At 42.2% G+C, this 26,622-nt stretch overlaps 2 protein-coding genes across 7 annotated transcripts in view; both read left to right on the top strand.

Annotated features, from left to right (window-relative positions):
• The window catches only part of STN1 (STN1 subunit of CST complex), a 45,213-nt gene extending 27,185 nt beyond the window's left edge, over positions 1 to 18,028 (top strand). For all 3 annotated transcript variants that reach the window (XM_042863586.1, XM_042863587.1, XM_042863585.1), the window contains exons 8-10: positions 6,161 to 6,286; positions 6,871 to 6,943; positions 10,751 to 18,028. In XM_042863586.1, the coding sequence (XP_042719520.1) occupies positions 6,161 to 6,286; positions 6,871 to 6,943; positions 10,751 to 10,908 (357 nt within the window). In that variant the 3' untranslated portion in view covers positions 10,909 to 18,028. The remainder of the gene's footprint in view (positions 1 to 6,160; positions 6,287 to 6,870; positions 6,944 to 10,750) is intronic.
• Positions 18,029 to 18,766: 738 nt separating this feature from the next.
• Positions 18,767 to 26,622, top strand: part of SH3PXD2A (SH3 and PX domains 2A) — a 231,211-nt gene continuing 223,355 nt past the window's right edge. For 3 of the 4 annotated variants that reach the window (XM_042863576.1, XM_042863577.1, XM_042863575.1), the window contains exon 1: positions 23,182 to 23,290. In XM_042863576.1, coding sequence (XP_042719510.1) covers positions 23,219 to 23,290 — 72 coding nt within the window. In that variant the 5' untranslated portion in view covers positions 23,182 to 23,218. Of the gene's footprint in view, positions 18,786 to 23,181; positions 23,291 to 26,622 lie in introns of those variants that run through there. The other variant, XM_042863578.1, reaches the window with a different exon arrangement.

Here is a 26,622-nt window from a genome sequence, read left to right as displayed (position 1 = left end):
AAGGGTGGTCTGGTATGTGAGCTGAGTAACCTTACAGTCTAACTTACCTCAATCAGTGAATAATGTCACTATTGGAAAAGGCACTTGGGCTCTTTGAAGCAGATGTCCCCACCAGGAAAAGGGAGGACAAATTCTTTGTTTTATTTCTCATTGGAAGTGCAATGTATTAATATAGATGTTGCTTTCAAAAGTGGATTATAATGAGTGAATGAAAAATGCTCCCTGTTAAATGTGTATGGCCTTGTGGAATGCCTTGACTGAAAGGATCCATCCGAAGGTGGGATTTAAATGAAATCTGTTTACATGTAATTGCAAGTAACCAAATTGTTAAGAAGCTTTCCAGTGAGATACTATGGTCTTGATGAACTATAAGATGATAGAACAAAAAACATTTTGTAAAATGGCTTAATATTATTTTTGCTATTTGGATAAATTGCAAGCCAGGCTCTCTACTGGAGTGACAAACTTCTGCAAAAGTAACAGTCATGAATTTAACCTTGTTACCAATGGCAACTTCTACATTTAAACCAGAGTACTGTGACTCACTTGTTTACTTTCTGGTTTTCTGTAGAGAAATGGATCCACGGCAGTCATTTTCAGAGCCTGATTTTGACATACATGTTAAAGATAAAAGTGCTATGTTATGTTAATAGATAATGTTTGTTTAATTCTTAAAAATAAACAACGAAGGCCAGTCCATTGCAGATGAGGCTAAACAATAATGAAAACAATCTCTGTTCTTGTTTGCCTCAATGAACTGTTTCTGATAACTGCTTCTTGATAACTGCTTCTTTAATTTTTGTTAAGGCATTTTTTGTTGTTTGCTTTAAAGCAGTTATGGATATATAAACAAGAACAGGAATTTGTATGATTTGTGACAGGAAAAATTTGTTACTAAAATACCCAGAACGAGACAGGGTATTTTTCTAAACCAGCTGGAACAATATTAAAGAGTTCCCAAACCCTTTGCATAAAAGGAAGTAGTGCTCATTGTAACTGATGCTGAAAATGTCCATCTCTGAAGTTCTGGAATCTATAGAAAGATTAAGATGAATGACTTGCAGAGCCATTGTAAGTAGGAACTGGTGCAGAGCAAACATAAAGGCACAACCCTCCTCCTCCAGCATCAGCATTGCTAATAGTCATGAGGAACTGTCATAATAATTAATAGCTGTTGCTCCTGACCCTGATGCAAAAGCGTGAGTGTATGTCCCAGGAATTTGGGCACACAGATGCTTATTTAGAAATTGCAGTTCTCCCCTCTGCCCTTTGGTATTAATTCCTTGCAAAGAGGCTTATATCTCTTTGCATAAGAAACAACATTCAGTTGTCAAGTGACCTGAATGCCTTAAGGGTGCTCCTAGTAATGCTCTTGAAATGTATTTTGTTGTTCCTCTGCTCAGTCTCTTGAAAGTGTTACTTCCCTCAATTGGTAAAGGGTCAAGTACCGAGTTTGATTCACAAAAATAAGAGGGAAATCTGATTTCTATCCTTCTTCCTTCCCTTCCTTCCCTCTATAATCTTCAGTTTTGCATCTCTCTTAAACCAAGTGGAGAAAGGGTACTGCTAGTGTAGAATGAAGTTGTTATGCCATTTTGTCAAGGCACAAGGTAGATGAGTGGGCCAAACTGTAAACTACAGAGCAAAGTACACACTTGTTTGCTTCTTGTACTTCTACTGGCTTTGAAAGGATGGGGTACTTTGATAATTAGCCTTATAATTTTTTCCTGTTTCTAGGTTATAGCACAGTTGTGATTTAAACTCAGCTTCTCTCATCCTTTCTGTGTGATCCTAGGAGATGTTAGTGCACTTTCATCTTTTTTTTTTTTTTACCATCCCATTGTGATAAACACTGTGCAAGTATGTAAGAAATTTTCTCATGGAAAATTTCTTTCAGGGAGGCATTGAGCTGCAATGGAATCACTGGCAGTAGAGTGGAACAGGGCATGAGGATGGGAAGAGGTAGCTGGGATAACGATGTAGGCAGCACCTCTCACACCTCTCTTGTCCTTTTCAGGATTACTGTCCACGTCCCACAAAGTTGTGTGTCTAACAATACTGAGTTTCAGTCCTAATGGCTCCCCAGCTGGCCCTTCAGAATAAATTTCTCTCTAGCAGATGCATATAGCTGAACTCTAATCACGTCCTCTGCTCAAACACATACAAGGTTACTTAATTTTATAGTTACAGAGGATAAGTAAGAACTAGTAGCTTGATGTTCTTAAAAATTATTACAAATTAAGAAATCTGTTACTATTTTGAAAATAGTAAAGCTTTATTTCACATAACCAGTACCCTTCTAAGTGTTAGCCTTCCCTTGCTGGACTTAGGCAACTAATTTTTTGTTCTTTTCAGAAAAAAAAGTAAATCTGTTCACGTGAGCTTGATATGTGCCGTTTCTGATTGAGAACAGATTCAATTTGCAGCCAGCCGGTCTTGATTAACCTTTCTTTCTTATTTCTTCCATGCATAAGCTATATTATGGGCTGTTTTAGTATTCTCATTCCACTTCATGCATGTCACTAGCTTCAACTTGGTTGTGTTTTCCAAACTTTGCTCTTTATACTTTGGTTTGAACGTTATCTCAAGGTCAGCAATGACAGGTAGTTGAAGCAAGGAGTTTTACTGCATTTATTTACGCTTACTATGGCTATGCATACTGTACTGTAGGTATAACACAGTGCCTTGGTTTATACGTTCTTGATGTCAGTGCTTGTCTTCCTTCTTCTGAAGGAAGCTTCACTGCTACTTTAAACATAGCAAAGCTTATTTATGATAGGACTTCAGTACTGACACATCCAGAATCACTATCATCACTGTCACTAAAATTGTCAACTGTCTAAACTAAGGCTTAGAGAGAAATTGCAAAGCTCAGTTTCTATTAGTAGTATCACAGTAGTGTGGTTATACCAGGAAACTTTAACACAATCAGGGCGTGTTGTGATTCATAAAGAGCCAATTATATACTTTCAGCATTCAACCCAATTCCTGTACCATGTCATTCTTTGACCAATTATTGATTGTGCAGGAAGTTTACTTTGCTATAAAGAGAATAATTGGCTGCACAGCACCAGTCCACTAAACTAAGCAAGGCCACCAGGTAGAATATGTGAGTTGAAATACCAGTTTAATTCTGGAGACGTGTTCTGTTGGCTTTGCTGCATGTTTCCTGGCTGGCCCTGGGAGGGAAGCTCTGGATGGTAAAACCATCATTCAATAGCTGGGGGAGAAAGGGAAGAAGGTGAGCTTTACAAAAATGATGAATGATTTTAGGGTGCTCCTGCTTTTGGATGTGCAGCTTCATTTTTAGAAAGAATCTCATTTGGGAGAGCAGGGGAGAACAGCTGCTGTCAGCACTTCAGGGAACCTGGAACTGCGCTCTCTGAAACTTAAGGTTTGCCAGAGGGGAGATGTTTTGAAAGATGATGTGTGAACACTGCGAGGGGTTAATTCAAAATCCAGATTCAAATCTTGCTATTGCTTTGGATCAGCAGTTAAACTACTTAATACCTGAAAATGCTTTGAATTTCTTGGATGAAAAGCTTCATAAAAGTAAAGCGATAGTTAACAAGCTGTGACTCAGAAGGAACTACTTTAACAACAACAGACACGTTTTTATAACTGTTGAAATGCAAGCGTTTTTCAACCTCCTGAAATAAAAGCAGGAATGTGAAATCAGCTAGGATTTAATCGTCTCAGGTTTCTTTTGTCTGTGTGTAGCACTGTGTCCAACCTCCTCTAGACCTCTGCTCAGCAGTCAAGCATCAGTGTACGTTGCCTCTCAGGAGACAGTGCAAGCTCAGGAGAAATGAGGGCCTGGTTTGGTATAAAAGAAAGTGACAAAGAATTAAGGAGACATTCTGTTGACTTTTGGATGGGCAGGATGAGAAGTTGGAGATATTTTGGATGAACAAAAGAAGGGATTAAGGAATTCTAGCTTGTGTGCACAAAGAAACGGTTAAATTGTTGATTTACTCAGAGAGGTAGAAGTGCACTCTAGTCCATGCTAGAGAAAAATAACTTCTTCCAACTTAGGATACTGTTAAAGCCCATAAAGAGGGCAAGAGCCCCTGTTTGTTTTTTGGCAGCAGTTATTCTCCCCTTGAGCCTGTTCCCTTGGACTCCACACATTTGAGGGAATGCTGAGATATAGCAGCCGCTTGCTTATTTTCTCACTCTCAAGTGTGCCTCTCTGCCTTCTGTCTGTCAATCTCTTGACTTCTGCTCTTAGTGATTCTGTTTCAGTATCCATCCAGGCAGAGCTGTGTGTCAGTTCACACAGAGTCTGTTTTTAATTATCTCCCTTTTCTGACGGGATCTCACTGTTAAGCCAAACTGAATAATTATCATGCTGCTTTGGAGTTATTTTTCTTTTTTTTTTTTTTTTTTCTTCTCAAATGTTTGCTTTCATATTAAAAATTGATTAGTTTTGAGGTGGTTGCTTTGCAAGCAGTTTCTTAAATTTTTGAGGATTTATTCCTGCATCTGCTAGAGGCAAAGTCTGTCCATTTTAGGTATGGTTATGAGTGTGCTTTATTATGAGAAAATATTCGCTCTTCATTTGTAAAACAAGCAAACAAAACCCCTTCCTACCACATTTAATGTTTATTTCTTCAGTTCATTGTAGGAGGCATTATGAAGAGAAATATTATAGCAGTATTAATGGTGTGACTCGAATGATGTCCAAATGTAAGGTCAAGTTTGTCATTGAAAGCAGTGTCTGTTGTTGCATAAACTGATATAGCTGTGGTGCCTCGGGGGACGAACATTCAGACACTGAATTCTGTAACAGGAGAAAACTTGAAGCCAATAAAGACTGAGGATAATAGCCATTGTTCTGTGTTAAATATCTCGAACTATTAGGTAATTATTTTTGGCTAAGAACTTGAGAGGAAAAAAGATACTTAGCTGCTGTGGGGCACAGAGAGAGGAAGAAAAAAGGAGAGCTGTGATTATGGCCTGTTGAAACATTGAGGGGAAGGGCATGGAGAAAAATGTGGAGTGTGCTCATGCCTCATTGGATCTGTGAACTGTTCCTGGCTAGAAGCATCAGCTCCCAATCTTAGAGATAGTCTGAGTTTCGCTCAAGACTTACAAATGGATGAAAGTAATGTTTTGTGAAAAGATATTCTTACATTGCTAATGTGTTTGTTACCATGTGTCCACGTGCGTTCATACTGGTGCACCATGGTTGCCTGTTTCACTCGCAGGATTTCTTTGAGTTGACCTGATGATTGAAGTAGGATATGTGGTATCTAATACTTATCTTCAGGACAGAATGGTAGCATCTATGGTGATGGCTGAAAACATGGCTTGGCAAATCTTGCTTTGGTTGCTCTGGTGTGGTCTGGTTCCACTCATCGCATGTTTATTTGTGGGAAACAGTTTAGCTGCCGCCTTGAAGGAAATCACAGGGAGCACAGTGTGTGCCCAACAGATGTGGAAACAGCACATGGGGAACTGAAGCAGGCTTTGTAGATAAATGTGAGTTTTAAAGATACAGTAGGGCTGATAGAGATGGAAAGGAGTAAACTCATGGTCTTACTCTTACCTACCTGTACAGTCTTTTCTCCACAGTTGATTCATTTTCTTCCAGTTCCCTTCTCAGGAACTCCAACGTCCCTTGTCATCCCACTCTTTTAGCTCTGCTTTCAAACAATCCCTGCTTTTCCCTATTTTTCTTCTCTCATTTCTTCCTTCCTACCCTTTTAGCAATGTACTGAACCCTTTCTTCTAATAGCCTCCCCACTTACAGGCTTTCAGGCAAGTTGTTCTTCTTTGACAAGAAACTCATTTTCTCACTTGCCTTATAAACGGAATCCTTTCCGGAATCCTTATCTTATATACCTGCTTTAATTTCTTGCATATACTTTCTCTTTTTATTTCATTGGAACTGTGGAGAAGTTCTTAAAAGCAAGATCAGAATATGTGTAAAATAAATAAATAAAAAATTGGAAACCAAGGGACAAGAAATAAATATTGCCATTACCAGTTTCCTCGTTTTCCTTGGACACTGCCACATTTTCATATCAGGAGATGGAGAAAATCACATGAAAGTTCTTTTGTTCTTGAAGTCTTCAGAAGCTGTTACTGTCAGCTTCAGTAGGGCTGAGAGTTCTCAAGTTCTCACCATCTGCTTCACTCCTATCTTCCCATCCAGGTGAATTCAGGAAGTGAATCCAGCTCCAAAAGGATTCACAGTGTTTTCAAGGAAGCAATAAAGAAACTACAAGAAAAAGGAGTGGTTTTCCAAAAACCCAGTACCTCCAAGGACCTGTACTACCATGTAAGGAACTGAGCTGCGACTGCTAACTTTTTCAATGGTATCACAATTTTATAGCTTTAAGGTAGAAATATTTCAGAAGCTGTATGTGTGTTCATCAGCCTCATCTGCAGCTTTCTTCACTGTTGCTTTTACCCCATATCGCTCGCTGAGCTGTTCTTGGGGTTTTCTTTTTTGTAGCTCAATACCATTCTTCAGCTCTCCTGCTCTTCTAGGTGCAGTCAGTGTTTACTGGATTACTGAACTGTGTGCTGATGCAGTAGAGCACAATGAAGACCAGGACAGGTCTTTTTATTGGGGTTAGGTTGAAACTTGGGATTCTGCTGCCTTGAGTCAACTCGCTTCTTTTGGGTTGAATTCTAATATTTCATTCTCTTCTCCTAACACTTGAATCCTACTAATTGCTAAAAAAAGGTAACTGAAAATTTAACATTCATTATTGACCTTGGAGGCAGCCTATCGTGCAGACTGTAGTTATGATGATGTAAGTTTTTAGAATACATCAGAACCTTGGATTCCTTTTTAATATTGATGCCATCTACTGTGAAATAAACTGACAATTTAGAGCAGTCTACTTTTTCCTCCAGGTGACCGACCACGATAAGGAGCTGCTTAAAGTGACCCTTGATGTGATTAAAGAAGACTGTCAAAAACCTAGGCGTAAGTACTGGTGCTTTTGGGTCTCTGGTGAGCAGTTGGTCATATGTTGATTACAGACTCTCCTGATGCAAGATTTGGTATGCTTACTGTCTTTACCCTTGAACTTGAAGCTAATTTGCTCCTGTAGCTCATCAGAGTAGCTAAAAGAAATGTGGCTACAGCTTCCTGTAAGTAGAGTGAGAGAGCACGTGCCTAGAAGGAAGCAAACTTGTCACATTTGAAATAAGCAGCCATTATCTTAAATCTGTATCTTTTGAAAATATACAGATTTGGGGAGGAAACAAATATAAGGAAGTTAGTCAGCACCTACTAGCAGTTGCTTTCTACTTTGGATATGTAGTAAATCTTGCTGCTTCAGTTTTTCTATGTCAGTCTTTTTCTGTCTATGTTCTATCTTCTCTATGTGAGTCATTTTCTGTCAGTTGACAGAAAAGTGGCAGTATAGACAGTCTCTATTAAGTCAACAATAATTCACGTGTGTCAGTATAACATTCTCTTCAAGTTTCTAAGCAAGTGCAAGAACTGCGGTGGTGGTTCTTTATAGGTAGGTATTTCAATGTTAAAAAAAATATATATAAAAAATCCACTTCTTTTCATGTCATATACCTTGTCTGGTTTCAGAGTTATCCCTGTTCCTTATTGTGTCTAATTGCCATAGCAGTAGCTGGTGCTTGGCTTGATGATCTGCTTATTACAGAGAGAGATTGATTCAGAGTTTGTCTCAATTCATTGGGTAGAATGTGTCAGCAGGGATCTTGTGCTGCTGAGTTGTAGCTGTTTGTGGGTGAGAATGTACAAAAGAGTAAGTGACTGACTTAGAATATAAGATGTGTAATATTAAATTGCCATCATAATTACAACAGTGTGTGTAGGATCTGATTGATGATGGTTATCCTGTGGAGAGAAAAAAGGGTTAGTGAAGTGAAATGACTTGAGTTTTCAGCTGGCTGCATTAAGCAGTGGTGCAGTTGTAGACGTGGTTTATAGATGGAAGTAGAAGTTTTGTGTCTCTGGGGATGATGGAAGTAGATGCTACTTGGCAAGCAGGTAAAGGTGAGTCTCATTTGCCTGAGGATATTGCCATGTCATATTGTTTTTTTTTGTCTTTTATCCCATTAACAAATCTTCCATCCATTTTATGCATCAGGTAGTTCTCTTGGAAACATTTTTTTTTTTTGTAATTGGCCCACTATATACAGGCCCAGAATGTGTGTACAGCTGACACAGGGTAATTAGTGACTGCTGGATATGCATTATCACAGTGGTGAAGTATTCTCAGTTCTCTGTCATAGGTGGAAAAGTTATTTCAGCCAGCCAACAGCAGACAGAAACTGGTAGGTGGGTCACAGAAAAAACTTTGCAGAACTTTTAGTTCTCAAAGTCATCTTTCATACTGAGCAGAAAAATAATAGCAGTTGCTTTGCAGAGCCTCTTGTTTTCCTTGAAGCTTTCCATCTGTTTAGTTTCCTCTTGTAGAGAGCACAATTCCCAAGTCAGTCTCTTTTTCTCTGCTGGTTTTCAGAAGGACCATTTCAGTGTTCTGGTTTCTGGTAACAAAGGATTTTGAGAAGGGAAACCAAAATGCTTCAGTCAAAACCAAGAGGGTTCTCTGGGCATTGCTGCAGCAGTGCAGATCAATGTGACTGTTGGGCCCCCTCTGCTGGGGTGTTGGCAGGCATAGTGAGGAGGCTTGTAGTGAGTAAATCTGAATGTGATGATACCTCAGGTGTGATAATGCTTCCTTGTTTGCAAGAAATTCTAACCCATTTTTCTTCAAGAACAGCACTAACCTCCCATGACAGCAAAACTGTTTTATGTATGATAAGCCAAAGTTGTCTATCCAGGTCAACTAATTCTCTGCTTGCTTTCACCCCAATAATTTTTTTTATGATGCATTTTTCAGAACCAACTAAGCTACCTGGAAATGTACAAATAAAAAGTCCTCAGTGCTCCACAAACCTTGATGTTCAATATGCCAGCATGTGATAGCCCTTGGTTGTAATCTTAATTCCAAACAGCCTAATTTGAAGTTCACTTATGTGAGGCCACTCTGGGTCTATCTAGAATCTTAAAGATAGTCAGAAAAAGGCGACAGTACAATTGGACTTCAGACTGAACTGCAAAATGGTAGACTTAATTCAGACTTGTTTCTTTTCTTGATTCCTTTATTCTGTTTTTAGGCTTAAATGCAGCAAGTGGAAGTTACTCTGTAACTCTGTCCCTTCTGATTCTGGTAGGCAAGACAGTTAATCATAGCCTGAATTACCTGAACAAAAGATAAACTCCATGTCAGTGAAAGAGGAACAGCATCACGCCACTGCAAAGTGTGTATTCCATCAAATTTCATCTGTAGCCTAGGCATGTATCTGGGCTACTTTAATTATTGTACATACCTGCAACTACCCTGAAATGCCATTTTCTGCCAGCATTTAGAACAAAAGAGGCATTCTACTGTTGGGTAATACCTGAGTCACTAATTTGAGACTGAAATTTATGTACTGCAGATCAGGGATGGGCATGCTGACTTTCTGATGACAAATCTGTGACTAATGCAAAATGCAGGTACCCACTTTGTTTGTATCAGCAGTCACTAAGAGTGGGTAGGTGCGTTGTTCTGTTCTGTCCTTATCCATCCTAGGGTGGTGAATGTGTTTTTGGTTAGCAGCCACAAAGGTCTTTCATCATTCCGTGCCACTGACTTCTAAAGAAATATCCTTGCTTGAACCATAGTCTAATAGGAGTTGGGCTGAACTGTGTGTTTACCTGTACTGAGCAGCAACTCCTATTTACCAGTGACTTTTCTAGGCAGCTTCCAAAGGAGTTTCAGGGCTTAGCCAATTCTCAGGTAGGGGTTGGCTAAAATAAAAACAAAAGCAGCGAAAACAGGACAGGGATCTCCCTGGTCCCAGACCTCTGTGCAAATTTCTCAGTGTCTTTGTCCGATTTACCTTATGAGCTGAGGAGTGAGTTGAAGGAAAGTCACTTGTGCTAATGTGCTTCATTTATGCTAACATTTTTCTCCTCCATTGTTAGCCATGGAGGAGAAAAAAATACCTTGTTGTATTTTATATATTTCTGTTCTGATGTACATTTTCAGGGCTCTTTCCTCTTAGAATGAGATAAAGCTTGAGAAATTCTGTGACTTTCTACTCCACTAATTGTTTGAGGAGTGTGAAGTGTACGAATGGGATTTCATCTCTAGTTGAATGAAGGTTGCACTGTGACAGTTCTTCCACAAGATGCCAGCATTGGGCAAGCAGTCACATCTGGCCATAGGCCTGCTTTCTCTTCTAAATGTTTTTAATACTGGGTATGGGCAAAATAATTTTTTATCTGATTTCTTCTCTTCGTAGTCTAGCTGTCGGTGTCCCTGTTTGCTATAGGTGAGTTGGACTAGGTGGCCTTTAAGGGTCCATTCCAACTCAAACAATTCTAAGATTCTGTGATGAACTGCAGTTGCAGAAAGTAGATGGTTTTCATAGAAGGGTTTGGAGGTGCCCCTGAAGTTATCCTCGTTGTCAGGTTGTATTATATGAGCTCTATATATTAGCTGATAAAGCTATCATTCACACTCATGATGAGTGTTACTGCCCTGACACCTCCTAGTGAGATCTGCAGGGACGTTTGGTGATTGGAGAACTGCTGGCACAGACTAGATCTCTTTCTTCTGAATACGTGCATCTCATGCCATTTTTTGTTTGTTGGTTTTTCCCAACTTATTTGGATTATAATATTCAAAAGGAGGCAGTTAGGCTGAGGCCTCCTTCATGCTTGGCTATGTTTTTCTTTTTTTTTTCTTTCCTGCAGATGCTGAAAAAGGCTGCCATTTTCTTCATGTCCTGAGTTGTGTTCGACAGAGTTACAATCCCAATCTGGCTGAAGTGGTGATGCAGCGTGTTTTGGAACTGCTGGAGAGCAACAGCGATATTGTCAGCACTATGGAAGGATATTATATGGCATTTTAAAGAGGGAAGATGCATTAGTTCTTGTCCAGTCAGGGTAAAGTAAAAAAGAATAAGGAATGTCTGAAACAGAACTCTGGCACTTAAAAGCTCTTACCTACTGTGCTCTCAGTGGGGACAAAAAAGAGCTGTTTCTGTAACTGCTAGTTTTGCCCAGCTTCTGAGAAGTTGTCCCAATGTTTGTTTTAATATTCTTGCTGACTTCCTCATTATTACTGGGGAATGTTGTATCTAACTAATTCTGGACACCCTTCTGTAGCAGGGGAGCTGGAAGAGACCACAGGCTTTCTGTCTGCATGTGCTTCCCTGATAAGCAGTGAGATTTGACCTGGCCTTTCTCACATCTACATCCAGTGAGCCCTAAAGAGAAGTCACTGCTAAAGAGTACTGTTTGCAGCAGTGGTCACATCAAGACTCATCTTTCTGACTTAAAGACTGACGTTGTGATCCTTCCTTACAGTGATAGCTGTTCTTTTTATATATGCTTTACAATAGGAAAAGCACATGTAAGCAAACAATCTAAAGGTTACCTGTTCTTCCTGGTAATGTTGGCACACCTATGTGTGTATATATGTGTGTGTATTCCTGAATGTGCATAGCTTTGTCACTACTAAAACAGACCCCACCTTGCTCTGAAAAGTAATTTTCGGGAATGAGGAACTGCACCCTTTCCCCATGCTGCAGCATCCCCCACTGACTGTAAAGCTTGTCTGGGTTCCCCTGGCTACCATGTGCACTACTGACGCATGTTGGTTTGGATTCTGTGCAGACCAGAAGTTTCAAAATCAGCTAATGTCTTTGTTTATTTTTAAATTGCTTTGTATGTCACAAAATATAAGCAAAAAATTAGGTGTTTTGGAACAGAAAGTACGAAAACAAGCAAGACTCATTATGATCTCCATGCTTCCCATTGCCTTTTGTCTTCTTCCTTGTCACTTTCAGGAAAAATGCTATCCGTATCCTTGCTTGCAGCAGAACAAAAGACATGAATGAAGCAATGTTGGCCTGAAAAAAGTTGCCATGCAAGACATTTGACCTGGAATAATCAGAACTCTGTTATGTGCCACTGTTCGAAACCTGGAGCTGTTCAGCATCTGTGCTTGGAGGGCTTCCTGCTGCAGGGGATCGTCTAAGTAATCTGCTTAGTAGTGTGGAGGTGATACCATTATTAATTTGGGAAGAGTAGGAAGGGAAGAATCTGTTCCTTCTCTCTGCTCAGCACCTTCCCTGTAACAGTTGAAACAGCAGGCTTCCAGGAGGCAGATGTAGTCGTGAAGCCCTATAAGGATTGACATAGCAGGGAAAAATAAACTGAATGCATGAGGAAAGCCAGTGAGTAGCCTCGTGTGCCAGGTTTCTGCTTTGTTTTTATATTATATGCCTCATTCCAAGCCGTGGCTTCAGTGAGACTAAGAGAAAGGAGTGATGGAATATTTGGCATTTGCATTCAGAGACCTGTGGAAAACCCCAGCTTTATAGAGATGGTGTATGTGTTCATAGTGGAAAACTGAGTTACTTCACTGTCATTTCCCCACTTGCTGCAGAGCTTAATAGCTGATTTCCCTGCAAGCTGCCACTACTCCTAGTGTTAACTGCTGCTGTACTTAGAGCTAGGTATCTTCTAGTCAGATCTTAATATGGGCCTGAACACATTTCTGTATATGAAGTCTGCCTGAAACTCCTGACCTCCTATTTTCTATGCATCATGGATTGATGCAGACAAGAAGTGCGTCCTGTCTGTCCTGCCCCGTTGTGATTTAAAAGCACTGATAACTGTGAAGCCTTAGAGATGAGGAGTGAGGAGCTTTTCTCGGGAAAGACAGATCAGTCACTCTGGAAAGAATCTTTCCTTTGAAGTTTTTAAGCTGGTCATTACTGGCAATACTCAACTCTTGGAAGGTTGTATTCTGTTGGAAATTGTTCCTCAAGAACTGGAAGAAGGGATTTTTCTCGCTTTGATTAGGGGAATAATAGGAATGAACACAAGGGAGCCCACTGTTTTTTACAAGACTGAAAGGGTCAAGGTAAAAATTAACAGAATGGCCCAGTTTCAAGTTATGCAGATTGTAAATATGAACAATAGTGTGGAGTAGTTGTGACTTAATCTTGTGCGCCTTACTTTTTCCTCAGTAGCCACCCAGCACAGACTAACACTTACTCTGATTGAGTACATTCCCCCTCCTGCACTTAGAGGGAACACCATGTGCATGTGCCTGCACAGAAGTACCCCAGCTAGCTGTGAGCACAGAGCTCACATTAGGCTGATTTACCTGTTTACTCAGCATCTCTACAGTGTGCTTCTGTGACAGCAGTCTAGACATACCCATATTGGTATAAGTCACCTTTATGTAAGTTGAACTACACACACTAGGGCTTTTACTGCTAATAAACTGTCTCTCTGTTTACAGATCATATCCTTAACCAAAGTCGTATCATGCATACTGTTAAAAAAAAATTCTTAGATTTAGACCACACCTACAAAATATTGTGTGGAACATTCAGTGAAAGCACGCTTTCTCTTTTTGTTTAATTTGAAAACACTTTAGGCAATGCAGCTATTACTGGTTTATTAAAGGACTTTGAAGGTGGCACTTTAAGGTAAAACTGACAAGTGAGAATTCATGTTGGACTGCTTCGTGGCCAGTTCTAGTTTCCATAGAAACAGTCATGGTAGTAAAAGGCAGGTAAGTAAAATGGAGGTTTTAAAAGCAGTCAGCATTTTTACATTACCTTAAAAATGTGTGTTTCCATAGAAATGGAATACCTTAGGAAAAAAAATTACCATACAATTTTAATATTTAATATCTCAATATTCTGGCAAAGTGCAAGCTGTTTTTCTGGAGAGGAGACAAAGGACAGAATAACTCTGCCTTCAGTTCCTCAGATCTGCTTACACGAGAGGAAAAATAGTTAACTTCATGCCTCAGTTTCCTCTTTGTAAATTGTGGATAATATGGTTCCCTATGTTGTAGGACACAAGCCCTGTTTTTTGGTAACACCAATCATTAAAAACTCTTGAGATCTGCAGGTGAGGAATGTTAGAGAACTCTGTGGATGAGTGGTAATGTGTGAATGAATGGCTGGAGGCTGGAGCAGGATTTAGCTCTAATCCTACCTCTGCTTTTCCTATCGGCTTTATCTTTCTCTGACTTTTTCATGCATGTTGCTTTGCCTGTCATGTCTTTTTGATCTCCGTATCCTATGAGGCAATTATGGTATCCTGGTTCATATTTGTATAGAATGCTTTTGCTGGAATCCTGTTCCCTCATTAAGTCATTAGGGATCCTCTAATACACATGATGGCTTCCTGAAAGTAGAAATCCAGATACGTGGTTTCTGAACTTTCTTGTTATCAATTCTTTGGACAGTATGTTTGTACCCATGAGGGCATGTATGCAAACTACCTGAGAACTGAAGCTTTTATTTTTGACTAAAAAAATGATTTGCTATATGAACCTGAGCTGTTACTTTTGTGGATCTGTCTATAATTGCTTATTTCAGCAATGAATGCTGTACTCAGAAGTTGCTAATTCGTTATTCAGAATGAGAGTTCATAAATGAGCAGCCAGTAAGTCATGGAGCCGTGTGGAGAGTGAGACAAAGTACTGAAAATCTGCTTGTCAAATATAGGCCATTTGCTTTACTTTGAAAGTGAGCTGATTCTGGGCTTACTGGGGAAAAGATGTCCCTAGTAAAGATTGTATTTTATACTTCTACATGAAAAGGGAGCAAGTTCAGACACCAAAGGCAACCTGAATTTTGAAACTTCCTTTTTCAGTGTAGCACTGTGTTCCTTATTGCTCTTTCAGCATAGTCTCCGTTTCTCCTGTCCTAACTTTGCAGACTGGTGAGCAAACAAAAGTTCAGCTGCAGGAGATAAGAGTACTTATAATAATTAGTTGCCATCTTCTAGGAGGAGGTCTGGTTTTACAGAAATGTTTTTGTGGATGTTGGTTGGCAGCAGGAAAATGTTGAGTCAGGAATCCTGGGTTTAATTCCCAGCAATGTGCCCTCTCAGGCACAGAGGGTTTCTCCCTAATTTCTTTCACCTTTTTCTGCTCTCTGTTCTCTCCTCTAGTTGTCATTTCTCAGGCCTTTCATTTCATTTGTAGTCTCATCATTCATCTCTATACCATGGATTGTGGTCAAACCCCCTTCCTCCCCGTTCTGTTCCCTTTATCTTTCCTAACTCAAATATCCTTCCCAGCAGCTGGCAACTGAAAATATCAGCATAATCCCTCCAACTAACCAACCTGATGTTGTTCACAGCCCACTGTTTCCAGCAGGCTGTGCTTTGCTGCTTGTCCAGGTACCAGAAGAGGCAGACATCATCTTCAGCCTTGATCTTTCTTTTACCGTGTAGACTGCAGCAGGAACAAACTGCAATTTCAGGAAAACCCTGAAGGTTTCTAGGTGCGAGTTTTTGCTTTTGTCCCAGTATGAAATAAATAGAATTAAACATTAAAACACCTGTATCTTGCCCACGCTGCAGTAAGTACAAGTTGTTCTTCCAGGTGGCAGAAGTCATCTGCCTGCCCGTGACACTTCTGCAGATTTCATCACGTAGGTATTCTACCAAGTTGATGTAGACTTCTAGTTTGTGCATCTACTAGGTAATGTCCCCTCTTTTAGACTGATATTTTTTTTTTAAGATGAGAAACCGTCATTATACTCTGTGTTTGATGTAATTACGCTGTCTGAGCACTTGTCAAATTCTGTCACACTGTCCCAAGTGATTTTGTATTCTGTTGGTGAGTTAACAGGGGTGAAGAACCTGAAGATCTTACGGTCTTGCACATTTTTAGAAAGTGGATGCACTGATAGAACAGGGAAGCCCAAATGAGTGCCAACAGTAAGGGGAAGGAAGAAATTGTCATAGGATAAGAAAGAAATCGCACACAAGATGATCACAAGGAAAAAAATTTTGTTACTTCTGCAGTGAGAACTACTTGTTTACTTGTTCTGCAGTGCTCTTTTTAGAACTGAATGGACTGTTTTTTCCTGAAGTTTGCTGGCAAAGTTCTCCCCAAGGCAGACAAGCGTGATGGGAAACTGCAGCATCTTTATCAAGGTAGAGAGCTGTGTAATGAATTGTTAGGGATGCCACCAGCCCGTTCCCTCTAATATATTTTAAATGCACAGTGGAGAATATACTACTTCAGCCACAGTAACTTACAAGTTGAAATCGGCCCAGATTAACAAGATTGCCTGAACATAACATAACCTGGAATCTGCCAGTGAAAGAAATAACCTTAAGGAACAATTTTCAACAAGTGTTGAACCACCGAATAGTGTGGTGCCAATTAACCTGGCACAACATGACCTACAGCACTTGTTTTAGCTTGCTTTTTGTTATTGATTGGAAGAATGAACACTCCTTTCCTACCAGCTAGAACTGGAGCTGTCTGCCAGCTTAGCCTGGGATGAGCAAGTTGTGAATGTGTGAGCATGTATGGGCCCAAACATCTGCTTGTCTTTCTTGACAACTGGAGGAATAGCTGCAGCTAAACTACTGCTTTGATAGGCTGAGACATCTACTTTCTTTATTCATCTTTTTAATTTTCCCAAATTAAAGTAAAGCAGAGCAGAAAGTAGTCCCATCTCTGCTAGGGAGAGTGGTAGTAAGAGAAATCACAAATATGTGCCACTGCATAACAGTCAGTGTGATTAAATGAAGCATGTGCCAAGTTTATTACGAGCTGTGGGACGTTTGTGGTTCCTCCCAGTAGTGGAGGCCTCATCCAAGTACTATGGTGATATTTGGAAACAAGAGGGAGGAATTGGTTCTCACAAATGCTTTCCCCAAAAATAGTCATCACAGAAAGCCCTACAGGCCTTCCCAATTTTAAAATGTGCTTTCTTGCCAGTGTACAAGGTGGTAAAGAAATGGAAAAAGGGTGCTTGGAGTTCGTTTTTTCTCCTGCTGCCAAAACTTAAGTCATTCACATTGAGAGTGTAGGAGTTGTTCTTGCATGTGCGTAAAACTTCTTTGCTGTAACGTCCGCAAAACCTGAACCATAACAAGCCAGCTGGTGTTCTGAAACTGCTGCCTCCACTGCTAACTAATACTCCCTTATTGTTTTCTTTCCTCACCTTGTCTTTTTTTTTTTCTCCAATAATATCTCTTGGACTTAATTCCTGGTTCACAGTAGTTACGGTCTCTTTGTTCTTCTGTGGTTACAGTGATCCAGAACAAACAGAACAGGAGCAAACTGACAAACTGATACAGAGAGGAATTTTTCTTGGAACTCTGAACGTAGGAAAGGATGAGAAATAGAGAGGAAGCAGAGGGAGGAGGATTGAACAAAAAGATGTTTGAAATTAGTCCCACTGAAAAAGGCTAGGAAATAACTGCCTAATGATGCTTCAGACATCTGTTTCAGAACAGGCAGCAGGTGCTGCATGTAATTGAAAGCAAGGACTTGTACTATTTATTTTCTGTAAATAGAAAGAAAGGGAGGAAATGAAGGCATGAAAAAATTGGAGTAAGGGAACGTTTATCATAAACAGCTGCACAAATTTATCTGGAGCACAGCAATATGTATATGCTCTTCCTCTGCATTCCTGTCACTGTCCTTTAATAGTTCCTGTGTTGTGCAGGTCTTTTCTAAAAGACCAATTATTTTCATGCTCAAAACAAGATCCCAGCACAGGAGTTGGCCACTAGAGCGTCTTAAAGATCAAAACGTTCAGGACAACGTGGTTGTCACCCAGATGCTGTTACAATCTGATGGATCCAAATAGATGACTGAAGTTACCTAGATAGCACAGCAGGTAGTGGCACTGCTCCACACTCCACAGGTGAAAAGCATGCTTATGGTAGGTCCTGCTTTCCAGTTCTCTGTTTTTTTTTACATCATTCTTTTTTTCCAAGCAATAAACATCCTACAAGGTGTTTGGTTTTCCAGACATCTCACTTACTGCCTTGCAAAGCCTAAGCTGAGAATGACTGGGTAAGAAAAATACTTCTTGTATCTGCCCATGATGCTCAGGAGATCCAAAAACGCACCTCCTAAAGAAGTCTTTCTGTGATGGGAAAACCACTTTGCTTTTGTATGAAAGTGACTTTAAATAAAAGAGAACTACTAATGCACTTCACTGTGGTAGTAGTTGATAGTGTTAAGATTGTGTTTTTGTCATTTGTGGTCTAACTGCAGTTCTACAGCTAACTTTTCATCAGATTTTATCAATGCTTTTTCACAACTCACAGTCTACCTATCAAAAGTTCTAGTTTGGGTATTGGCAGTTAAACTTTTCTACTTTCTCTAGTGGGTGTGCAGCCAAATAAAATTATCATTTGGTTTTAGAAGGGTAAAAATAGTGAACAAGGAAATTAAAGTTTAAATGGGACATGGTGGAAATTTTAAATCTTAATACTGGGAACACAGTGTCCATGTGCATACTTAGAACTAATATGGGAAGGAAATGCAAATAAAGACTACTGCTTCCTAGGATTAATTCATTTGTAACAAGCTGTATTTTCAACAGATGATTGTCAAGTTGTGTTGTTTTTTTGCAGAGGATAAGGCTGAAGCCAGTATTGAGATGTCCTCTTGAGAACAGTGAGGGAAACTGAAGTCAGGGGGACAGCATCTGGGAATTAGCCTGGAGAATCCCAATCCAAACCTGTGATCAGTTTGATAAACTTCAGCTGCCACAAATGTAAGCCTGATGTTTATACAATCCATAGAAAAGTGTGGTTTGGGCTTGTTTTATTTTATGTTTTTAAACTATGTCATCAGATAGCTACAAAACCTTCATAACAACGGAAAAGTACAAGGTGTGCATGGATGAAAAACAGTCTGCAATGTGCTGCTACTACCCTAAACAGAGCGTGAGATGCACCTACTGCTGTTTCAAGTCTTTAATCCCCAACTCTGGTAAGAGAGGACTGAAAAATAACGTTAACTATGAAAAAGTTAAATTCTGAGATAGCTGTCTTAAGGAAAGGATGATCTATAATTTAAGTAAAGAGAGTAAAGCAGCTCTTTTACAGTGCAACTGAAAGCTGTTATACCATAGGGAAAGCACGTACACTGCTAGCAGGGAGAATGATTATTTAAGTTTTCCCATGGTACGAGGCTGCACTTGGGTTGATAAACCAGCACACTGGTGAGGAGGCTGAGGGGCAAAGGGGCTCATTACTGATCTTGTGGGGCTGCTCTGCGGGACTGCAGCTGGTTTCTTCAGCTCCTTTCTACTACATTAGCTGAGCCTATTTATCCCAAGAGTGAATTTCATTTGAAAAGCAGTAATCTCCCAAGAAGATGAGATGTGATTCGCTTTTAAAAAATAGGAGGGAAAAAAAGATTGTATTGTGCTTTGTGTTTCAGAGTTTAAGATCTGAATGCCAGACAGGCTCTATTATTCTTGTCACTTATATCAAAAGGCATGTGTTGAAAACCTGAAGTGGAAGAACTGCATCGAAAGCAGCCTGAAGGTTTTCTAAGTACAGAAGTTGAGAAGAGGGTGTAACAAAGCCTCTGTGGTGTGCTGTTACACATCAGAGCCAAGAAAACCCTAAGGGGCACATCCCTAGTACCATGTCTAGCAGATTACACATGCAACTGTAGTTGCCAGTAATGAGTTGTGTGGCTAATTTGTCATGCACAGCACTGAAACACTCCCCACAGGCGGCTGAACTCATGAGGCACTTTGCTTCCCCCAAAGGTGGTGAGCACCATTAGGGCTCCTCATAGTAAATGGGACAAGAAAATATCAGTGTGTTCCAAGGGCAGACCTTGGCAAATAGAAAGTCAGAAGCAGGAAGAAGGAAACATTGTTTTTGAACAGCAACTAAGCCACTCAGAAGGGGTCGTTATGCTATAGTGTGCTGGATGATATTTACAGAAATTTACTTATCTTTAGTGATATGCCATGAATTAATAAGAGGCATTACAAATGGCTTTAATAAAGCACAGAAAAATGAGGTCCTTGTTTTATTTTCTTGCTGACTTTATGGTCCAAGTATTTTCAATTTACAACTCAAATGCTTATTTGCAAAAATTAGCCAGCATAACAAAGTCCTCTTGCAATATGAAAATATGAGTTGTGCTCCAGCTCTGAGACCATCACATGTGCGTTCTGTCACATCAGCTTTTGTGGAATTAGAATAAAATTGAGGCTGCTGGAGTGAAGCTGTACTGCATCTGAGAGGCTAATGTGGTTACCTGTTTGGTCAAAAAAAAGAAAAAAGAAAAAAGAAAAAAAGAAAGCTCCTTTGCAGCTTTTCAAATTGCTCTTCAGAAGTCTGAATCCTTCAAACTGCTCCTCAGGTGGATTTTACTGGACCACGGTTCTGTAAAGGTGAACTATTAAATTAGCTGTTGATATTCATATACGTATTAAACTTATTGTTAATAGTACTGATATTCTTTGTCATGACAGGAATTCGGTAACAGAGACTTAAAGAAATATGAATACTTGGAGACTTAAGATTAGAATTTCTGGAGTTTGTAACTTTCCTATGAAATTGCAGTGCCTGGGTCTGTGTCTTCGTGGTCCCTCTCAAGTACAGGCTCTTTAATGTGCGAAGACCAAGGAGCCTGCTGTGCTTTGCCCTCCTTGCTGCTTTCCTCTCCTTGAGTCCCAGGGGCAGTCCAAGCCTGCCTCTCGAGCACAAGGGTTGGGCACGTGCTGTCAGCTCCCTTTTCCCAGCTGCTGCTGAAGAGAGGAGCAGATTTTCTCAAGCCTGCAGCATAATAAGTGGTTTCGGTTATTTTCTGCCAGTCTTGCAATGGTGTGGGATCAGACTCCCACTAGACTGGGCGTTGTACATATTTTAAAAGAACAATCCATGCCCCTAGCAACATACATTTTTTCCTATGGAAATGGATGGCTGCAGCAGACAAACAAGGAGAGTAGAAGGTGACAATGAGTGTAAAAGCAGCAGATGGAGGAGACCAGGAGGCTGTACACACACAAGGGCTGGGCAGGCTTTACAGCTGGAGAAGATTGGAGCAGTGAACAGTTAAGCTGCCTTGAGCAGAAGGAAGGTGAACAATGAACTAGAAGCTGTAAAAGTACAGGGTTGTCACCAAGGGAGCACGAACCTCCAAGTGCCATTAAGGTTTGACTGAAAATAGCAGCCCCTTGCAAAAGTAGATGAGAAGGAGTATCTGTAAGGAGATGCCAGTTAGTAAGAATGTCAGGAAGGATGGGGCAAAGTGTTTGGAGAATTATGTATGTTTTCTTTTTCCCTCACAATGAAATGTTTTGAAAGCTGATTTAAAACAAACCCTGAGTATTTTAAACGATGTGGGGAACCCTTTATTCTTTTCTGGACAGAGTGATAGAAGAGGATGGAATGCGTAATGTATATTGATAATGGCTCACAGGAAAGAGGCATCCAAAGAGGCATCATCCCCAAAGACCAGCCATGCTGAGCATATTTTTATCAATGGGTTATTTGAATATTTACATTTGCAGGGAAGAATTTTCTTTGTTTGCTCTGCACACCGGGGACTTCTTGGCCAGTCTAAACACTAAAGGTTTCTAGTATAAATAATTTCTCTACTGCCTTGTGTCACGCAAGCAGATTAGAGGTAGGATGCCCTTCGAAGAAGAGCAGGACAGGGAGTGCATTGATGGAAAAAAGGGATGGCATAGTTGAGAACATCTCTTCCAGCCGCCCCGTTACCAGAAGGCAATCTAGCATTAGCACACGTCTCAGGATGGGGTGCCAGGATGTGAGCATTTTCTATCAGCTCTCTAGTTTTGGTGAACTGTGTGTAGTAGGAGAAGGGTCCGAGCATCTCCACCTGGAGAGAGTGTACTGGAAGGACAGCATTATACAGCAGGTAGTTATGCTATGGCCTTGCTCCCATTTTTCCTCTTTTCAACTTCTTAAGCTGCTAGTGGCATCCAGCTACCAACTTCTCACTTTCAGACATCAGCCTTCAAGCTCAGCTTTTGGTGTAATTTAATTTCAGTGTGTGCTTTACAATGGCTAAGAGAGCTAATAACACAGCTGTAGTGAAAATGCTGAATCACGAAGCAGTGATTGAACACCTGGTGGGAGGGCAGGGCCAGCCCAGGGGAGCACAGGTGCAAGCAACAGGTGCAAGCAATGCTCCTGAGCAACTGTAAGGGGTGGAGCCAGGATCCGACCTTTCCCAGATCTCATTTAAGGGTTGGCAGTTGAAAGGAGGGGGATCACTCTGGAGATCCCTGTGTACTTGAGGTTTTCCAAAGGTAAGTGGATTTTTTTCCTTTGTTTCTGTGTAGCTGTTGTATTTGAGCATGTCTTCACTTGCTGCTGCTTGGGGCCTTGCTACTGAGCTCTCACTGCTGTGCCTTCTGTTGCATTACAGCAGCACAAAAGTTGTGATTCAGAAAATGTGCTTATAGCGCGTATGATGAAACCCCACTGAGGCTGACCCTTCTTTCCCTGTAAATAGGGGACGTGCTTTTACCAGGAGCTGGGACCTTTCTACGCTGCTAGGCTTGTAGGTCTGTAGCTGTCAGCAGCGCTGTGGGAGCTTACTGGGAAATCTGTTTGTGCTGCTGTTGAGACTTCATTTGGTGAAGGAAACAGAGATCTTGGCGAGGTCAGTTAATTTGGTGAATATCAATTCCTGGAGTGAGCTACTGGCTGGGAGATCGCACCCGAGTTCCCTTGTTAGTGGTAAGCAAAGTGATGATTTGTGAAGCACGTGACATTTCTGGGGCAGGTTGCTCTTGCAGTGTGACCAGAGGCTTCTTTTGCACGTGTGTGGAAAGAGCTGAAGGAGGTCTATCGCTAGAATCCCCCTGGCAGACAGTTTGCATAGCATTCCTCCGAGTCCGATCCCTTTGCATCCCGGTCGGAGGTCGTACAGCCACCCTCTCCGGGGCACCGGCCCCACTGTGCTGAGGACTCGGGCCGGCCAAATTTCGGCCACTCGCCGCAGTGACGGGGGGCCCCGGGCAACCCGCTCCGCCCCAGCCCTCCTCAGCCTCAGGCAGCGACTCGGGGACGGCTCCCCGACCGAGCGGGGCCCTCGGCCGCCGGCAGAGCGCGAGGGGCCGCCATCTCAGGGCAGGCCGCGCCCCCCCGCCGCACGGGGCGGTGGCTCCCGCTCCCCTCGCGCCCCTTCGAGGCGGGGTCGGGCCTCGCCCTCCCGCCGCCGCTTAGCCGGAGGCTGCGGGCAGGGCGCTGGCGCGGGGCCGGACTGCCTCCGGGAGCGGGGAGAGCCGCCGCCGCGGACGGGGCGGAGCCGGCAGCGAGGCGTCCTCCTTCGCTCCCGCCCGCCGCGCCGGCCGGCATCGCCGCGGCGGGCAGCGCGGCGGAGGGTGCTGCCAGCGCCGGGAGGGAGCTGCGGGGTGCGCGAAGATGCTGTCCTACAGTGTGCTGGACGCCAATGTGGTGGACGTGGAGAAGAGAAGGAACCCCTCGAAGCACTACGTGAGTAGCAGCGGGGCCCGGCGCTCTCCGCGGGCGGGTGGTGCACGTGTGCGGCGGGAGCGGAGCGGTGGCTGCGGGGCCGGGACCCGGCGGGGCCGTTATCCTTCGCGAGTTGTCTTCCCTTTGGGAGGTGAACTGCAGAACTTGGGGTGGGGCGCGTTTCGCAGCTCTCCGGCTCGTCTCCGTCCCGGCGCGGCGATGGGGAGCGCTGTGGGGTCAACCGGCCGGTGCTGTTATGGCTTTGCTCTTTTTCTGCCGTGAAGTTGCACACGGACTTTTTCCGAGGGACGGAGAGGAGGCTCGCGCGGTTCTCGAGGCGGACTCGGCGTTCGGGTTCCCTTTCATGTCTGTTGCCTTCCTCTTTTCACACCTTGCTGCTAACGGAGCGGCGCAGACGGGTTGCTGACGACCTTCCCGGGCTGCGGGGCGCCGTGTGGAGGTGGCTTTGCCTGCAGGAGTTCACAGCAGACAGTTTGCCCGTCTGCATAGTTAGAAAACGCATCTTTCCTTCGTTCCCTGGCTGTGATTCTCCTGGGTTTTTAGCTGCACGTAGTCCTTTAAGTTTCTTCTCAAAATACAAGCTGTGTTTAAATACACAGATTTTCTGTGTACAGAAGGTAAAGCATCCCGGTTTGGTAAGGAAAAGCCCGAGGGGTGCTGCCTGTGGTGTGGAAGTGCTCTGAGTGCGCTGTGTTTCCTGGCACTGCGTGTCTGCCAGGCTTTTTTGGAACTGGTGGGCACTTGTATGGGGTGCATGAAAGATAAGGCTGAAGACTGGATGTAAAGTTTCGTATTAGTATTTCATATCACTGAGCATCTTCCTCTAAGGCTTAAGCTGCAACCCAGGTTAAGGCTAGAGGGCACTATGTTGCTGAGAGATGCTGATCTGCAGATGCACGGCACATCAGAGATTCAGCTTTACAATTAACCATCTTTTGCCCCATTCATAAGATCGGGAGCTCTGAGTCTGCTCCCAGTGTGCCAGCTGGACCAATGTCTTCAGCCTAGTGCTCATTTACTGCTTTCCAGGCAGGAAAGGCTGCTTTTGCAGATTGTCACTGAGCTGTGGCTGACGCCACTGCAGTCTGTTATCTCACCTGAAAGGTGACTGTGATTTGGCATCAGAGGCTGTGAAGCCTCTAGAGCTGTATGACTGCCAAGCAGCAAGTTATACAAAAGGACTGGGAACAATACATTCCCAAGCACTAGGAGAAATGAAAGTTAATTTCTTCTTTTTTGGAAAGTAACTTGAGAAAAGGGATTTATGTCTTCTATTTACCAGCATGGAAGAAAATATTTCTCTCATTTTCCTGCAGGAATGTTTTTGTGTTTCCTTGATGACTGTTGTCACTGCATTTTAACAGCAACCTGAACTCCTACAGACAGCTGTATACAGTGCTTCTAGTAGGGAATTCTGTTTCCTGTCCCTTTACCCCACTCTTTTTATGCTGTTTCTAATATTGCCTTTTTCAGTATAGTTCCATGTTCTTGTCTGTTCTTGACCCCCTCCCCCCCCAAAAAAAAGAAAAAAAAAAAAAAAAAAGAAAATTAGGTGGTTTGCTGTGCAAATAGCGTAGTATGTGCTTTTCATCTGACTAACCCTCAGTCTGTGGCTGAACAGCATTCAGCACAATGAATCTTGTTTCACAAACAAGCTCTGGAATAATTCAATTAAAAATGATCCATGTCCTTGTGAATCTCTTTACTTGAGATGAGTGAATTAACCCATAGGTCCGAAAGTCTTGGCGGCTGCTTTGTTTCCTAGATTACAGTTTGCTACAGATGAATGTGCTGCAGCCGTTCATCTGCCTTTGGCTGGAGTACTTCACTCAGGGTGAACTTGCTCTGTCAAAGAATTTCACTCCCTGGATCCAATCCATTGGTCACTACTGGTTTGGTTCTGTGCTCTTTCATCACAAAACAACTATTTTCTTCCAAAATGAACATAAATGTGGCTTGGGATTCTGTCCATTGCCTGTGTGTACTTTGGACAGTGCAAAACTTGGTGCTCTTTGCTGTATTTTGGTTCTGTAATATCAGAAAGCCCTTCTGCTTCCAACATCCATTCGCACTTTCATGCCGTGCCTTAAGGCCACGCGATGCATTTGGCATCAGATGAATGATGTGTTTCTCTGGTGGATGGTGACGTCAGTATTTCAGGCATTTTAGCTTGAACTCCTTTTGATTGTGATCTCTCAGGGCCATGGTGGAGTCTGGAGAGATGAAGACAGGTTTTTAAGCATTGAGGGCATATGGAGAGTGCTAAATGTGAGTGGCATATAAGCCCCTGCGTGCTTGGCCTGGAAGGAAGCATGCCCTGGAGCAGGTGTCTTTCACGACAGCACAGCTTTTGTGGCCTTGACTCAAGAAATAAAACAAGAAGGTGGCTTTGTATATCCTTTGCTGTGCTCCCTCCATGTGAAACTTCTAAAGAGATTAATACTTCACTGGAAGATTTGTAGGGCTCTGTGCATGGGAAGAGATTAAGATCTTAGATCCAGTGCTGTTTGATATGAGCCCAGCCACTCATGGCCATAGGAAATCACTGCTGGGGAAGGAGCCTGCCATGCCTCTCTTTGCATTCCTGTCAGCAGTGGAGGAGCACAAGGATACCTGCTCAGCCCTGGACAGCAGGATGTGGAAGGATAAAGAGAGGGCTGGATGAATAATTGCACGCCTCTTGTATGGTGTATTCCAATGTAAGCCACTACTGCTCTTAGAACTTTTGGTTTTCTGAATTCGTTTCCTATTCTTTCTCTATACCAGTGGTCTTTTAAGGATTAATTTGCACCTGATGGTAATTCTGTAAAAATGCTAGATCTGTGCTTTCCCCTTCTCCTTTCACAAGAACAATGTCAGGAAGGTGAAGTCTGGGTTTGTTGGAAAGACCCCTGGTGCTACAGGGGTCATCCGTTGGCTGAGCTATGGGTGAATTAGGACATTTGTGAATGGCTGATGGTGTCGGTTAGCCATTCTAAAGCAAAAAAGCTGGTAACAAAATCCTATTCCCTTTCCTGTCCTTTGCTACTCTGTAAGCAATCTCAAAGTCTCTTTTCTCAGTTGCAGGAGTTCAGTCTGTCTGTGGGGTTGCTCCACTAGCTTATTAATCTGAATTAAACGTGAAATGATCCCAAAACAACAATGGTTTCTCTAAAAAGATCCGTTGTTGATTCTTCCCTCCTTCGACCAGTCATAGAAATGCTTAAAGAAGACATGCTCCCCTCTCTGCTTCTGGGTTATCAGTTAACTTACCAATTACCCAGCTGTCTGCCTCCTTAGGGAGCCCTGCAGGGAGGCTCTGCCTAGCAGATGTGCTTGATCCTGCACTCAGC

Source organism: Lagopus leucura, unplaced genomic scaffold, assembly GCF_019238085.1.
Source record: "Lagopus leucura isolate 7727_CA_CO unplaced genomic scaffold, USGS_WTPT01 Super-Scaffold_741, whole genome shotgun sequence".
NCBI lineage: Eukaryota > Metazoa > Chordata > Aves > Galliformes > Phasianidae > Lagopus > Lagopus leucura.
The sequence above is the reverse complement of the archived record's forward strand: the minus strand, read 5'-3'. Positions and strand labels throughout refer to the sequence as shown.